The sequence below is a fragment of the Plectropomus leopardus genome, chromosome 7 (genome assembly GCF_008729295.1).
Source record: "Plectropomus leopardus isolate mb chromosome 7, YSFRI_Pleo_2.0, whole genome shotgun sequence".
Lineage (NCBI taxonomy): Eukaryota > Metazoa > Chordata > Actinopteri > Perciformes > Serranidae > Plectropomus > Plectropomus leopardus.
In genome coordinates, this window is record NC_056469.1 from 25,700,991 (window position 1) to 25,717,636 (window position 16,646).

The following is a 16,646-nucleotide window of genomic DNA, read 5'->3' on the forward strand; positions in this document are numbered from 1 at the left end:
TTTTAAGACTAGAACAACCACCGCACCATCTTTCTACAAACGTCCCACAGGTCCAGTTAGATTTTGTGGGAAAATGTAAAAGTTATATAAACTTTGATGTGTAAAATCTGTTAAGACATTCCATACATGTACATGAAAGTCCTGTGAACACTGGGAGAGAAGCTCAATGATTGTTACTTTTATGTTGTGAGTAAGTGGAGCGTCGGCCTCTACAGTATGCGTTCTTTTATTTCACCATACCATTCCCAGTTTTAAGCGTTTAAGCGAGCTGTGCGACCGGTCAAAATGAGGTCGTTGAAATTTCAAGATGCTGTTTTTGAAATAGGCAGCAGAGTGAGTCAAACAATAACCAGCAAAATCCTCTAAATGATCTTACAGATATTTAAAAGCAAATTCAATGTGATTAAATTTAGTTTCTATGAGCAACAGGACATTCCAGTAGTATGTTTATACTGGGGTAAAAAAATGGATACATAGTGATGGAAAAAAACTTAATACAGGGTTCCCAAGATCAGGAAAAATCTGGAATAGTCATTGAAATTTACAATCACATTTTCTACAACTGCAGAAGTTATGGAAGTATTAAAAATAATTGAAAGTTTTGGAAAAGTCTGGGAATTTTGTTGCACATAATGAAGTTACATGATAACTTTCAATGAAATTTAACAAAACGGCAAACTTAATTTCTGTAACTGATGACGTAACGTAGCTCCAATATGCATCAATATGTGATGATTTGTTTACCGTCATGTTTGTTTCTTAGTTTTCTCGTAGTTCCCTCCAGTTCTTTATGTATGCCAGCTTGCTGAAACCATGTTTAAATAGAGTTTTAATGATATGTTGATATCTGATGTGCTTACAAAAAAATGGCAAGTGGGTCAAGAAACAACATAAAAGTCATGAATGACTGAAATTTTAATAGTTGAAAATGTGTGGGAACCTTGTTACAAATATTTAAAAGAGGAGCAAATTGAATGTGTTTAAATTGAGTTTTTCCATAACCAACAACAAATCTGAGCAGCACTTAGTTTTATGTAACAGTACTTTTATACTGGAGTACATAATGGAAAGATTGTGAAGAAAAAAAATCTTTATAATGGTTTCTCATTGGGCCTCAGCTGTAATTTTTGCATTATCAGAATTTTTAAACTTTTAAATTTCACAAAACAAAACAAAAATATTGCTGTCTTGAATATCAGCATCTTGACTTCTTTTGACCTCAATAAATAGTTTTGTGTTTTTATGATAGTTAAAGGTATACTATGCAGAATTGCAGTCTAGTGTTTGTAAAAACTTTTGCCAGCAAAAATGAAAGAAAACGCCAACCCGAGACTCCCTCTTAATTGGTGTTCGCCTCGCTATATTTGCAGGTTTTTTTTCATCGCTGTGTCTCTCGGCTGCCTGCCGCTTACAGTCTGGCACCTGGTCGGTACGTTTTTATAAGCCCCAACCTCACCGAGCGCTGTGAGCGTTCACGCCCATAAACGTCTTTATTAAGTAAGAAAATACAGAAAAACAGTCTCTGTAGAAAAACACACCGCCACACACTTCATGTGTGTCATAAGTGATGACTGAGAGAGTTTACTTCAGTATGAGTCTATACATTTTTTTTTTAGTAAAATCCTGCATAGTGTATCTTTAAAAGCAGAAAAATAACAATGGCAAACTTACTGTGCAACCCTCATTACAGGTTTACAGGAGCAAAGCAAGGTCCAGATTACACTTGTATTCCTGCCTGATGACATTAAGACTTCTGTAAGTGTTTTACATTTTGGTTTTCAGCATTATAATGTTTCTCATTTTATGGCTAAACATTTCTGTGCTTTGGTTTACTCCTGTGATCCCTTGAATCCAAAATTTTTATTTTTGGACTTTTTTTCATAACTGTTCTGCCTGTAATTGTGCACATAAGTGGAACATCTGCACTGACATGTCTGTGGCAGTGCTGTGTCCGCTAAAGAGTGTGCTTTGTGAAAGAATAGCAACAGAGCAACAGTACGTTCACTGCCAAAATGTCTGTACTGCCGTCATGGACCATTCAGGGTTGGGACCAAACATTGGAAACCAAAAGCTGCAAGTTTCACGTCATAACTGTAAGCTGCCAACGTGATTAACAGCACAGATAGGGCCGGGCGATATGGTTCAAATCATTATGTTGCTTAAACTATTTTCTAAAAGTATGTGACAGTAATTAAAAAAAAATCAAATTATCTATAAAATAATCAAACTGATGTTCAAAGCAATATGCCAATGTATGTATTACATATGAGCAAACAAATTTTAGTTTTCTAATTAGAGTTTGCTATGAATCATTTAATCAATTATTTGATCAACAGAAAATTATTTGGCTACTCTTATTATTATTTACTCAATAATGTTAGTATTTTTTAGACGGAAAAAGCCAAACATTTATTGTTTTTTTTTTTTTTTTTTACTTTTTTAATTATTTTTTTTTTATAAAAAAAAAAAGTAAATAAAATACTATGTATATGTAAAAAAAAAAAAAAAAAACAAAAAAAAACAGTGAACATGTACAACAGATTGTAAGAAACCAACATAAATTTACATTTCAGACATCTGATGATGATTTGAAGACCTCACCTTGGGCTTTGCGAAATTACATGCCGCATGTTTCACTATTTTCTGGAGGTTTATTGACAAAACATATAATCAATTCATTGAGAAAATAACTGTCAGATTAATATATTAAATTGAGCCCTTATTACATGTTGAACTTATATGTAAAACAAAAACATAACTTTTGTTGCCTTTAATCAGAGCTGCAGAAATGTCACGAGTGAAAACATAATCACAGTCACTATATGCTTCTGCCAAAATTTTTTAAACGATGATATTGAATTATCGCCCGGCCCTCACCCGATAAACTGTGAACAGTTGGAAAACATGTTGAGAGTTGTTTCACTCACACCTGTCTCAAACTGTGTATCCGAAACGGTGTCATACCTCCGCTGTGTGTCTGTTTTCTATGAGCTTGACTGACAGCAGAACTGAAAGCTCTTTTCCTCTTATTTTGTTTTGCTCTCCACATGTTAGCTGGAACTGAGATTATTTCCTTTACCCTCTGTGCCAAGACTCAAGCCTTTTAGAAACAGTTTTAGTTTTTATTACTGTGATATTGTGACTTCTAGTTCCTCCATTGACTGCTCATCTCCAGACTATTTCATTTTCAGCCTTTTGTCCGTTTATCTTCAGCTTCACTGCACCTACTGTAACACTCCCCGGTCTGTAACAGTGTTACTTGTGGAATACATATCAGCCTTTCCTGATCGATGTTACTCACTTGCCTTTTTCTTTCTTTAGTCTGTTTAATATGATAATATGTGTTTGTTTGTTTTTTACCTTTATTTGTTCTTAATTACCTTGTGTAAGTCAGTCAGATAACCCTTTGAAGCGACATCACTTCTCTGCTGCTTCCAGACTCCTTTCACAAGTATGTAAACCTTTGAAATCTGAGAAAACTGATGCAATTTCTTTCAAAGCCATGGGATAAAAGGCAATGAGCGACTTTGTAAGAAATGGTCCACATACTGCAAGAAATTTGTAGATTTAGAAAATTATTTTGAAAAAAAAAGGGGGTAAATATTTTGGGGGAAAAAGTAAAATTTGTAAAGTAAAATTCTGTAATTAAATATTTACAATTATGTTCCAAAAATATATATATTTTTAAGAACTTGTTTTTAACTTAAAATTGTTTAAATTTGTAAATTTGTAATTTTTAATATTAGTAGAATTTTTTAAAACTAATTTCTTGCTAATTTTTGTGTCATTTCTTCTTTTGTTACTAATTGCCCTCTATTTTTGAAAAGTATCAGTCGTATTTGCTCAGGTTTCAAAGGGTTAAAGCTTGTAAAAAGATGCTTTTATAAATCACATTTTTTCACTCGCTGGAGTGAGAAATCATTAACTTGGTGTTATTAGTGACTGCAAACACGCCTGCTTAGTTACCTCACAACAGAGTTTCAGTGCTCTCTCTGAGCTAAGAGAAACTGCAGCTCTTTGATAAAACAAACGTTTTGTGGCAGGTGAATTCATCTTATTAACTTGTACATATTAATAATATATGTTTTATTATATAGTTTTTTTTTTCATCACTGGCCACAATTAAAAATCACCAGCATATTTCCTAAAGCACACTCAAAGACACATCTTTGAACTATCCCCTTGGAAATAATGGGTTAAATCGTACAAGGAAGTACCTGTGTGGTCATTTACAAAGGGAGTAAAGTCCGTGAGAGAGAACAACAGGGAAGGAGATACCAGACAGGCAGCATTTCCTCATGACGGGCAGGTTTCACCGTTTGTTTTATTCTGAATTTGTTTTAAATGTGATTACAGAAGAGAGTCTTTAAAGCTGGTTGTGTTAAGTTTTAAAAGAGAAATGGTCGGCGGACCACAGAGACGAGACTCAATAGAGGTGTACGACTATACTGAAGGTGTGTCTTCTCTTACCTCTGATCACATATACTTAAACATATTTATTTTAATCACAGTATCTGAATCGACTGATAAATAATGTCACTGCTGATATTGAATCATCTGATAATCTAGCTAAATTGTGTTTTATGATTTTCATTGCTGTTTTTCTGTCCGTCACTCAACCACTCAGGAGGTGGTTATTCCGGTGACCAGCCGTCGCTAAGGTTACGACGGGTTTCATCTCGAGTGTCCAATCAGAATTACCCCCAGTTCGACTGGAGCTCAACGCCAGCTGAGGAGGATGGAGAGGGCGACGGTGGACAGCCACGCGACCTCAGGGGCATTCCTCTGCCCATGGCACTGAAAAGAGCTGTGAGGTATGAAATCCACCGCTGGAAATTTGATTAAAAACACCACCATCAAAGTCTCAGTTAGCTCCTTGAAACCTGAGCAAATTGGCTTGATTTCTTCAAAAAAGGCAATGAGCAACCAAAGAAAAAATTACCCCAAAATTAGCAAGAAATAAGCAAAACATACAAGAAAATTACCTTAAAATTAGTTTAAAAAATGAAAAAGAAAAAAAAGATGGCAAGCAAGACTTGGAAAAAGTGCTTAAAAATATAATAATTCTGTAACACAATTTTATATATGTAAACTTTATGCGTAATTATGAATTATAAAGTTTTCCCAAGCTTTTTTTCTTTTTTCCCTGGAGATAGGGACAGCATCATTGAACAGGAGTGCACAGACTGGCTGTCATAGCTGTCAGTCATGGTGGAAAATCCCCTTTTTATAGAACTAGTTAACTCATTAAAACCAAACTAATAATAAAAACAATCACTTGAACATCAGCGATTGGGTGCATAAAAGTAGTTGTGATGTCGCAAAATCTTGCTCACATTTACACGCCTGGAACTCAGCTTTAAGGTGAGCACCGAGAAACTTTCCTCCTTAAAACTCACACAGTCATACACCTGCACATACATGATTTTGTGCAGCGAAGGTCAAACATCCAAGTGAAGTCATGATAAGCTAAACACATTTTTTTAGTGAAGGGGGACTTAAAATGTTTAATGGTTAAGCGAAACGTCATGTACTGCAATTAACTGGATTAATTTTTTAGAAATGTACCAACTGAACGCTGTCCCTATTTCCCCTATAGTTAGACTGAAATTATGTTTATTTTAAGGAAATGTCTCAGAAATTATTGGAAAATTATTATAATAATTATAAATATTATTACCAATTACTACCAATAATTTTATGACACAGTAACTGCTCTAGAGTCGTTTAAGTGTAATTTATCTTTTACAGGCAGGTCCAGCAAATGCGAGTGCCTGTGGTTTCCAGCAGGAAACACAAAAAGACCAAAGCGCTGCGCAAACTCAGAGACAACGCCAGAGAATTTCTCAGCATCATAACACCGTGGAGCAAGACTTTGCAAAAGATCGGAGGTAAAACTTCAAACGCTGCTCTCATTACTAAAGATCACTCACACTGTACACTCCATGCATAGTATGGTATGTTTAAATTATGAACTTTTGGCCCCACAGGGAACTTTGGAGGTGGCGTCCAATCTTACTTCCTGTTCCTGCGATTCCTGGTGGTGCTCAATTTTGTTTCCTTTTTACTGATTGCTGGATTTGTCCTCATCCCCAGCATCGTCTTCAGATCTGTCGGGTCCAGCGTCGTCAACAGTACTGGTAAGGACCTGCTTTTACTCAGGGGTGTCAAACTCATTTTTATTTTGGACCACATGCAGCAGGATTGGACCAGAGAAACCATTTCATAATAACCTATAAATAACAACACCCCCAAATTTGTCCCTTTCCTTTAGTGCTTTAGTGCTGATGTTATCTGTAATAAGGTAGCGAGCTTCACAGCTGCATCGCTGATCTCTTAGCTGCTACTACAAACAGTCTGCGTTTTCTTCAAACCTGCAAACAATTCATTTATCTTATCTGCTCTCACTTGTCCTTGCAAACTGTAGTATTTTTTGATATGAGACTTATGGTGGCGCAGAATGTTATATTCCTTGAGCACTTGAAGATACTGGGAATACGCAAACAGCACCGGTTTTCAGTTTACCTTTGTGAAAAAAAGGAAGTGGTCCATTTGGAAAAAGGGTTCCCGCAGATCCTCAAAAAATCTTAAAAGGCGTTGAACCCTTGAATCTAAAAAATAAGGCCTTAATTATGTCTTGAATGAAACTTCTTAAAAATGCTCAGATATAGGGAACAGAATTTTATTATTTCTTTTCTGATGCTGCATAGTAAAATTTCAGAATAACTTGTAACATATTTTATTTATTTATTATTATTACTTACTTAGTCATTATATTACTCGCATGAACACCACCAAAAAAGTCATGTTTTATGTATGTAACAAATACTTGGGCAAAACTGCCCCTAACCCTAGCAACTGATTTCATTCAGTTTTGGTTGTTGTAAAATTGGTCTTAAAGTTTATTATGAGTGGCATTAAAAAATCTGAAAAAATCCTAAATCTAATAGACCTTAAGCTGTAGGAACCCTGTGAAAAGATAGGAATAACACTTCATCCAGTGTGTTGGCTTGGACCCTTTGGTGGGCTGGTGTGTTTGACACCGCTGCTTTAACTTAACTAACACAAAGCAGAGGCAAGTTGTGTTTCCGTGGTCGTTTGTCTCCCCATATTTCTTATATCCTGATATTTTAGCACAATTCTTTCTAATATAAACAGGAAGCGCTCTCACAGCTTGATGCAACAGTTTCTAGGCAACCGCTCAGCCTCTGAGGAGTAAACTTGGAGACAGCAGCTGTGGTATTCCCCTAAGAAAAAGAAATGGTTGATGGTTCATGGGCAGAAAACGTATCCCCAAGATAAAAATAAAAATATGATGACCTGATTCGTCGGTGAGTTTGTGTAAGATATTGAAGATATAATGTTCAAACATTTTTCATGCACTGACACTTGGGAAACCTAAGCTTTATTGCCCTCTTTCATCTTGCAAGAAAATAAGTCACAATTTCTCATTTTCTATAACCCCCGGATGTGAGGGATCCAGCTTTATCTCGATGACCGTGTACGGATTAATAACCTCTGCTATCATGTTAGCCACGTTTAATCACCACTGCAGCTTCCTCGCTCCTCTTTATGTTACTCTTAAAACATCGGGACAAATACATGACCTGCACGTCCAGAGAGATTCAGGGAAACCTACAGAAAAACTGTAATCTGTGAGAATGCATGCAGAGATCGTAAAGCTTTTTCCTTGCTGTGTTTTTCAGGTCCAGAGGAGTGCTTGGATTATGACCCTAATCCTCAAGGCCTGGTGGTGTTCTATAATTACTTCCTTGACTTACTTTCGGGAACGGTGAGAAACTGCAGCATCACAGTGACCTACAAAGATATGAAATGTGCAGAATGTATAGCGAAACTGTACAGTAATATTAGTGTTTTTAATTACTGGACATTATTAGTCTTTACGTTCTGCTTTTTTACAATGTTTGAACTCTGCAACACAAGACTGCAGCCAGGACATTAGAAATACTGAGGTCATGAGTTGTTTTGGATAACACTGATGGTTACGCTGTTTAATCCTTTATAAATTATATTCTTATGCAGTGACTTAAAGCTACTGTGGGTAACTTTTCTCAAAATAACTTTTTGTCATGTTTTCTGAAACTGTTATAATAGTCTGAGAGGTGCATATGAGACAGATGATCTGTGAAAAAATCAGGGTCCTGTGGCTCCTCCTGGTGCTGGTTTTGCGATTTGTAGAAATCCACGCGCCTGGCTGAGATCAACCAATCAGAGCCAGGGGGAGGCTCTATGCACTGTCAATCACTGCCGTGCTGCACAGTCACCCTCCCTCGTAGTGCACTAAAATAAACTGCATTTGTAGCATTGAGAGAAGCAGTCAATACCCGAGAAGCTCATGTAAACATAAGTAATGACACTTTACATATATTTATACAGTAGTGTGTGAAAAACTTTGCGCAGTAAGTGCTCTGATTGGTTGATCTCTGCTGGGCGCGATGGATTTCTACAAATAGCAATAACAGCACCAGGAGGAGCCCCAGGACCCAGATTTTTTTTTACAGATCATCCTTCTCATATGCACCTCTCAGACTATTGTAACAGTTTCAGAAAATATGATAAAATGTTATTTTGAAAGAAGTTACCCACTGTAACTTTAAGAGAAAAAAAAATCTTGTAATGTAACACACTGTGAGTCAATGACATGCAAACAATCGTTCAGCAGATTAAATATTTCTTAAAATTAAGGAATACATTGTAGCTGAGGCCTAAATTTCAAAATAAAAGTCAGTGAGTGATTAATATACGAGGAGGCCATTTCCACACACAACTGAATTGAGCAAAGCATGCAAAAGAAATCCTCCAAATTTCCCCATACACAGTGGACATGACCTCAGTGTCCTCAGTAGTACTACAGCTCTGCTTCCACATACTCCCACTGCAGTGAACATTTAGTACGTCAGCATGCTTATTGACCATCTTCTTTTTGGTCAGGGCTTCATGGAGTATTCATATATGTTTTATGGCTACTACAACAACACGATGGTGGAGGACAGGAACTTCTCCTACAACATCCCCCTGGCCTACCTCTTCACCGCCGTCTTCTACTTCATCTTTTGCCTCATTTGTATCATCGCACGGTGAGTCCCAATGTAAACAGGCTCGGTATGAAAGGATAACTTCTGTATTTTACAACATGGACCCTATTTTCCCATATTTTTCTGTCAGTGACAAATGTGAGCAAAAATGTTTTAATTTGGTCCAGTATTGAGTGAAAGTGCTGCAGCAGTGAAACAGGCTTCAGTGTAACTATTCGAAGCTCCGCACCACTCAGCTTGTCAAAATTTGCACGTTGTCTATGAGGAGGGGGCGTATCAGTAATATGTGTGTTTTATTACATTGGTGTTGCACTCAGAGGCCTTCCATTGCCAACAAAGCACAAGGAACCGAATTGCTACATAATTTGGCTTTTACCAGAAACAGCCCGAAATCGGTATTGCAAAGTTTACCAGACTCTATTTGAATAAACAGTAATTTTGAAGCATATTTTCACATTTAACTGGGCGAATTAAGGATTTATTTCAACAAAGCCAGGGTTGGTGATTGCTGAAACAGTGGAAAGACAAACCACAGCAGTTTTTGTTAGTGTTATTTGGTTTCTGTTGACTGTGACTAAAGTATGTCTCATGATGATTAAAGTATTATTTTTTCCAAGTCTGATGGGTTTGGCAATGGCTGTTTCGGGGCTTTTTCTGGTCCAACAAAAGGCTCTTACTCTTGTGGTAACAATCTTAGGCTCTCCTTTGGCAAAATAAGCATTTTAAGTGAGCGTATAATTGACGTGCACAAATGCCTCAACTGGTTACGTTGCAGGTTGATGCAGGCTGCAGTGCTCTCGCTCAATGTTGGACTGTTCTCAAAAATTAGAATCCACGTTGAAAAATCCCAAAGTTCCCCTTTAACAATCAGGATGCAATATGTGTGTATTAGTGTATGTGTGTGTGTGTGTGTTCAGTGAGGGTTCAGGCCAATAAGTGGAACAGACAGAATGACATTTAAAAGCCCGAGTCGAGAGTTCAGTCACCTTGACCTGTGTCTGTTTCCTCTTCTCTCTGACTGCCGGCTGCTCCCACACAGCTTGGGGACTACGGCTCGAGTTGCCGTGGCAACGGGAGGCAGCGCTTTAGGCAACTACAGCATTATCGTGTTCACCAGCTGGGACTACGGTTGCCTGGGTGATCGAGCTACCAAACTGAAGCAGAAGAACATCCACTACCGGCTACAGGTCAGAGGGGATCTGTCCCAGTTAGCCTGTTGGAGGATTTCTCTCCGCAGCACAACACAGTTTTTCAGTCCCTGCATGCTTTCAGACGACCCCTCATGTGTTTTCTCTTTCTCTGTCAGGTTGATCTGGAGGAGGAGAGCATAAAGAAAAGGGCAGCCGCTCTGACATTGTGTCAAAAAATAGTTTTATACTCTCTACGTGTCTCTATGGGTCTTCTTTCTGTTGCGCTCATTGTTGCAGCCTTTTACTGCATCTTCATGGCCACCGTCTTCAGCCAGGTAAATGATGGAAAAGAAGAGTTATGATGGTAATGAATTTGGTCTGGAAGTCTTTGGTGACCTCTTGGTTTCCATCTTTAAAAAACAGGGAAAGAGTGGAGAGGAAGGGATCCTGGGTTTGTTTTTTGAGTATCTACCTTCCATTGTCATCACCGCCGCAAACTTCCTGGTGCCGCTGCTGTGTGACCAGATCGCCCTCATTGAGCGATACCCCCCCAGCACCACTGTCATAGCAGCACTATTAAGGTTTGCAGGGGTGTTTCTGTCAGAGTGATTGTGTGAGCGAGTGTGCATTGAGTTAATTTGTGTTTGTTAATGATAAATGCTACAAAAAGAATGGAGTCAAATAATCATAATTTTGAGATTTTATGAAACCTGCTACAAAAAGTAATATCATCTGAACTGAGTGGTGGAAAAGTACTTTACTGAAAGGGACAGTTAACCCCAATATCAAAAATACACATTTTTCTTCTTACCTGTAGCGCTGTTTATTAACCTAGATTTTTTTGGTGTGGGTTGCCGAGTGCTGGAGATGTCGGCCGTAGAGATGTCTGCCTTCTCTGCATTTTTAAAAACTGAACAGTAATGTGTCTTTCTTTGAAATCATGACCCAGTTACTCGAAATAATCCACAGACCTTGTTGTGAGCAGGTTCATGCAGGAACTATTTTCGGTCAACCGAACTACACCAGCCAACCGTATCACTGCCCACCTGGTGGCGTATCATGCCTCCATGAAAGGTAGCTTTTTGCATTGCTGTCTTACGCCAAAATCAGTGACCAAGCGAAGGTATTTGACGTCTTGGGACTTATTTTTTTTACCGGAGAGAGGGCAGACACCTGTCAACTCACACCAAAACAATCTAGACTGATTAATAGCACTGCAGGTAAATGGAAAAATATGTGTTGATTTTGGGATGAACTATCCCTGAAAGTGTGAGTAGTAATACAACAAAGAAGAAGTACTTGCTTGAAAGTAAAAGTCCTGGATTTAAAGATTTACTTAAGTACAGAGCTACTGAAGATGTACAGAAGTATTATCAACAAAAGTACTTGGCTCCTAGCTCCTAACAAAGTTCATCTGAGGCGTCGTGCGGTGAGTAATGGGAGAGGAAAGAAAAAAAAAAAACATATAAAATAAACTTTTTATGGGGCACTTTTCATAAAAGGAGTGCAGCTCAAGATGTTTCACAATAAAAATGCAACACAAAAGCAAAAAGGAGACAATGAAAACACAGTCTGTGATAAATTAAATAAAATTTAAAAAATAATAGGAATGCCGGAAATTAAAGTCAGACTGAATATATCGGCTTTCAGCTGATATTTCAAAATGATGACTTACTAATTACTCTAATATATTTGCATTTTATGAAATGTTGACATTTTTTAAATACCTTTTTGGGCCTTAAACAATTACTTCAATGAAACTACCTGAGAGCTTTAGAGGGGAAATCACTCTTTCTCTTGGAACTGCCAACAACTCACATCTGCAGGCTGTGTGACAAGGGCTACACATTTTGTATTGTATTTAATTATTAGTTTATATGTAAATTGTTATTGTGTGGTCTGAGAGTTATATCCACACGGCACTAAACATATGCTTTACAACCTTGTGTTAAATTACTCTAAACTAAGTAACTAAATTATCTATCATTTGAAATTTAGCATCAGTATCACAGTTGTTTTGAATGATTCATGATATCTTTTCCGGTTACAGGGCAGTGATCCTTCGTCTGGTCGGTCTGGGTGTTCTCCTCTACACGCTGTGGCTTCAAATCACCTGCAAGGGGGACACAAGTAGTGAAGACTGTGCAAAGTGCCAGTACAGCCATAAAGACTACCCGGTCAGTATGCTACTTTTTTTAGATGCTGCTTCTTCACAGGCTGGATTGAAGGAGTCTGAGCTGTTAGCAGAGCGCCAACTGCTTAGGAAAGAAACAGAGGGGGATTCAGATAACAAATACAGCGCAGTTCTGCAGTTTGTTTTTCTAATCTGACTTCACTGTCATGGCTGTGTTTACATGAGCAAAGGATCCTGTCTGCAGTTTGATTTTGCGTCGTCGCGGAGACGGAGTAAGCTTTGAGTCAGCTCGAACAGCTGAGGAGATAACTGCGAGAATGGAAAAGAAAAACAAACAGATTAACAGTAGTTTTGTTTTGCAAAACACCTGTGAGTCACCAGACTACAAAGAGAATATAAAATGATTCTGCCTGAAATATATTTTCACAGGTGACGACAAAGAGATTTAAGTAATGGCAGAACGGAGGGAACTGGTGGTACAGAATGATTGTTGTGACTGTCAGTAAAATTCAGATAATTCAATATGGTTCCTTGCATAACATATTCCACTGTCCAAAAAATGAAGTATCTTTGGGTGATGTTTCTGTTTATTACAGAATGATGATAGCTGATTACTCTGTAATGTGAACCAATTTACCTTTGCTGCCTTTCTACTTAGTTGTGATTACGATAAAAACCATATGTGCCCCCACCTATGCTCCAATGGGATTTTGCCCCTCCACCGTGACGTTAAAACACCGATGTCTCACACCCAATGTGATGTCATAGACTATAAGACCTAAACTACCATCTAGTGGTCAAATATTGTAGTCCTTACATACCGAACTAAACTATATAACGATGCAAATATAAAAACCATGTTAAATGGCTCCTACAATAATATACAGTAATATATGCTGAAACAGTGATGTATATAATGGCTGCATCTATGACGCTGCATCCTTTTAAAGGTTAAATGTTATCACTTCCTCCACTGTGCCCTCGTTCATGGCTGTGTGAAACTTTCGCCTCTGCCCACTCGTGCCATCTATTAATTGTATCTATGCCATGCGTGGAAGTACGAAGCGGTGACACTGATAACATCTGAAACAGACCAATCTATTTTAGTACATAACAGGCGCATGAATGAGTTTTAAAACTGCTTTATTCTGTGCTTTTACCGGTTTAAATCACCTGGACCATCTGTTTTGGAGAGGGAGTGACCTCTGCGGATAATTTGGCTCCTGGAAAAAATTTAATGAACAATGAAGGAATTCTAACTTTAAAAAGTTTCAGCCAGTTGCAATCTGCAGTCCTCACCACTAGATGCCACTAAATCCTACACACTGCTCCTTTAAGTCAAACACACATATAAATGTTTATAAATCATAACATGGAGTAATAACAGCTTATATATGTGATATTATGATAAGAAATTAGTATCCTAATTTAGGATTTGGGGGAAAATGCCAAAGAATACAAAATAAAGTTGACATATATTCTTTTCAGGATTTAAATATTGTAAGGCAGGTTAATCTTTTTGTGTTTGTCTCATCTTGTAGTGCTGGGAAACTCGTGTGGGACAGGAGATGTACAAGCTGACACTGTTTGACTTCCTCATCAATTTTGCTGTGCTCGTTCTGGTGGAGATTCCACGCAGGTACACGTCGCTGCGTGGATAATTTTTACATTAGATATGATGAAAATTACCCAAATTGATAGAGCGTATAGATCACGTTATAAGTGATATATTCATCCGTGTGACCGTACCGTGCTTGTGTGTGTGCATTAGGATGGTGGTCGACAACTGGTCCAATAAGCTGACTCAGTGGGTGGGTCGACAGGAGTTTGTAGTACCTGCCAACGTGCTCGGGCTGGTTTACGGTCAGACTGTGGTTTGGACAGGAGCTCTGTTTTGCCCTCTGCTGCCGCTCATCAACACCATAAAGTTTATCTTCCTCTTCTACTTCAAGAAGGTGAAGATTTAACACGGCCAACGTTACACACAGTGCCAGTTTGTTGGCACCAGCTCTCTGTTTTGGTTTTGTCCCCTCATGTCCTTGATTGCCCCTGTCCTCCTCAGCTCACACTCTTCAATAACTGTCGGCCAGCACTGAGGACGTTTCGCTCCACCACCTCCACCTTCTTCTTCCTGGTGGTTCTCCTGTTTGGCTTCATCCTGGCCACAGCCGTCATGGTTTACAGTCTCGCTGAGTGAGTGATTGAACAGAAGTGCTTCTCAGTTTAGGGCTGGCAGTAAATATTGTGACATAGCAGTGACAGTGGACATAATCTGCAGATCTGAAATACTAAGTGAATTGACAGGATTAGATTTAATTTAAGATTAGACGCCCCAGATAGAAACATTTTCATGCACTGGTCAATTTTTCTTTTTTTCTTTTTAATTTTTAGCAATTTGGGGCTATTTTGATTCCATCAGACTAGAGGAAAGAAAATGTCCAAAATAATATTTAGATGTTAATTTTAGTTCAGATTTTTGAAGTTTATGTAAAGTGCATAATTTAAAAGATAGTTTTGCATGTATATATTAAAACAAAAAATCTCAGAAACTTTGTAATGCAAAAATCATTTTCTTAATTAAATAATCAGCTTGAGAAATATATTTTTTATCATTCTCTGAGCCAAAAATCTCAACTTCAGTAGCACTTACATACATTAAACTTTCTAGCCCTTTAATATTTATTCTCTCATTTATGTGTGTGTGTGTGTGTATGTGTGTGTGTATGTGATATGGCAATTATTTTTTAATGGCTGTTGGCAGTTTTTGCTTATTCTCGGAGTGGTGAAAGGAGAGAGAAAAGATGAAAAGAGACATCCATAATGCAATCTATAAAAACCTTTGACATTAACATAACAAAAAAATATAAACTAACTTTTTGTTCTGGAAAGTTACACAAGTCAATGCATATTTAAATACATCACTTCTCATTTGCATATTTAAACATACGTTTCAGATAATTTGTAATATCAAAAATAACTGTCTGAATTTGAGTAATCAGCTGGGGGAGTTTCGTGGTGATATCTGTATCTTATTTATCTGGGATGTTTCACCTTAAAAAAAATGTTACGTCGCCACTCTAAACACTGGATTCAAATGTTTTCCATATTATTTTACTAAAGACAAGTGTTTTCCTCTTTCCATCCAGAATCCATCCCTCTATGGGTTGCGGTCCTTTCCGTTTCTTCCCGAGCATGTGGTCGATTGTTCCGAAATCTTTCTACAACCTCTCTGATGTCACCAAGGAGTTTCTCTTCTTCGTTGGTTCCCAAGCGTTCTCCATCCCTCTGTTTGTGCTAAGTTGGTGAGTCAGCTTGTGCTTCCTGTAGCTTCATTATTCTGGTATATACAATGCTATACCTGAAGGTAAATATAGAATTAAGCCTGTAATTTTTATGTGATGCTTCTCTGACCATTTCATGATTTTTTATTTATTATTATTATTTTATAACAACTGCTCCTTTCTTCCTGGCAGTGTGGTGATGTGTTATTTCATAGCTTTAGCCTCTGTCTATGGGAAAAGTGTTGCTCTGCTGAGAGCTCAAATCAAACTGGTAAGTTGTTGGCATTTTACCTGTACAATGTACCGTAAAGCAAAAACTAACATGGTGTTGAATTTTGGCAACTTGTAGGTTGGCCACCTAATACTCACATTCAGTTTTACTAATACAGTGGTGGGTCTTTGGCTTTTGCAGGAGGGCCGTGACAAGCAGTTCTTGGTGAAGCAGATTGGGGAGCTGGGTCGACATCAGCTACTACAACATTCTGCAGGAGCGTTTAACTGAACATCGAACACGGACCAAACCTTTAAAACACGATATGACATGATGGAGCATCTGTATGCTACCTATATGTTTAAAGTCAGTGACATAAAAGACTGTCTGGGGTTTAGTTTAATGAATTAAAGATGTTGTGGTTCTTAAGAGATGAGAATTCTGTTTCTAGGAGGATTTGGAAAAAAGGAAAAGTAAAACCTATTTATTATCACCCTACCAAAGCTAGCAGTATATCAGATTTAAAATCAGGTTTATTGCCAAGTAATAATAATTCTAATAATAATAATAATAATAATAATAATAATAATAATAATAATAATAATAATAATGATAATAATGTATTTGGTATAGCACCTTTCACAGAAATAAACAAAGCGTTTCTCAAAAGAATACAATAAAAATATGCAATCCAATCAATAAAACAAAAGCAATACAAATATGAAAGAGGGTTTTCAAATGCAAGGAATTTTCCTTTGGTGCACAACAATATACACAGTAGGAAAAAATAAATTGAAGTATGCAAAAGTTGAGAAACATGAAAATATAATTACC

At 37.5% G+C, this 16,646-nt stretch overlaps 1 protein-coding gene across 1 annotated transcript; it reads left to right on the top strand.

Annotated features, from left to right (window-relative positions):
- Positions 1 to 2: 2 nt before the first annotated feature.
- Positions 3 to 16,362, top strand: tmc4 (transmembrane channel-like 4). Its single transcript, XM_042489877.1, has 18 exons — positions 3 to 50; positions 1,691 to 1,755; positions 4,357 to 4,454; positions 4,628 to 4,814; positions 5,752 to 5,891; positions 5,991 to 6,140; positions 7,707 to 7,792; positions 8,953 to 9,098; positions 10,096 to 10,243; positions 10,363 to 10,521; positions 10,610 to 10,767; positions 12,237 to 12,363; positions 13,862 to 13,959; positions 14,092 to 14,275; positions 14,383 to 14,513; positions 15,467 to 15,622; positions 15,794 to 15,872; positions 16,014 to 16,362. The coding sequence occupies exons 2-18, from the start codon at positions 1,739 to 1,741 to the stop codon at positions 16,101 to 16,103; spliced, it is 2,154 nt and encodes a 717-aa protein (XP_042345811.1). The 5' UTR covers positions 3 to 50; positions 1,691 to 1,738; the 3' UTR covers positions 16,104 to 16,362.
- Positions 16,363 to 16,646: the final 284 nt, after the last annotated feature.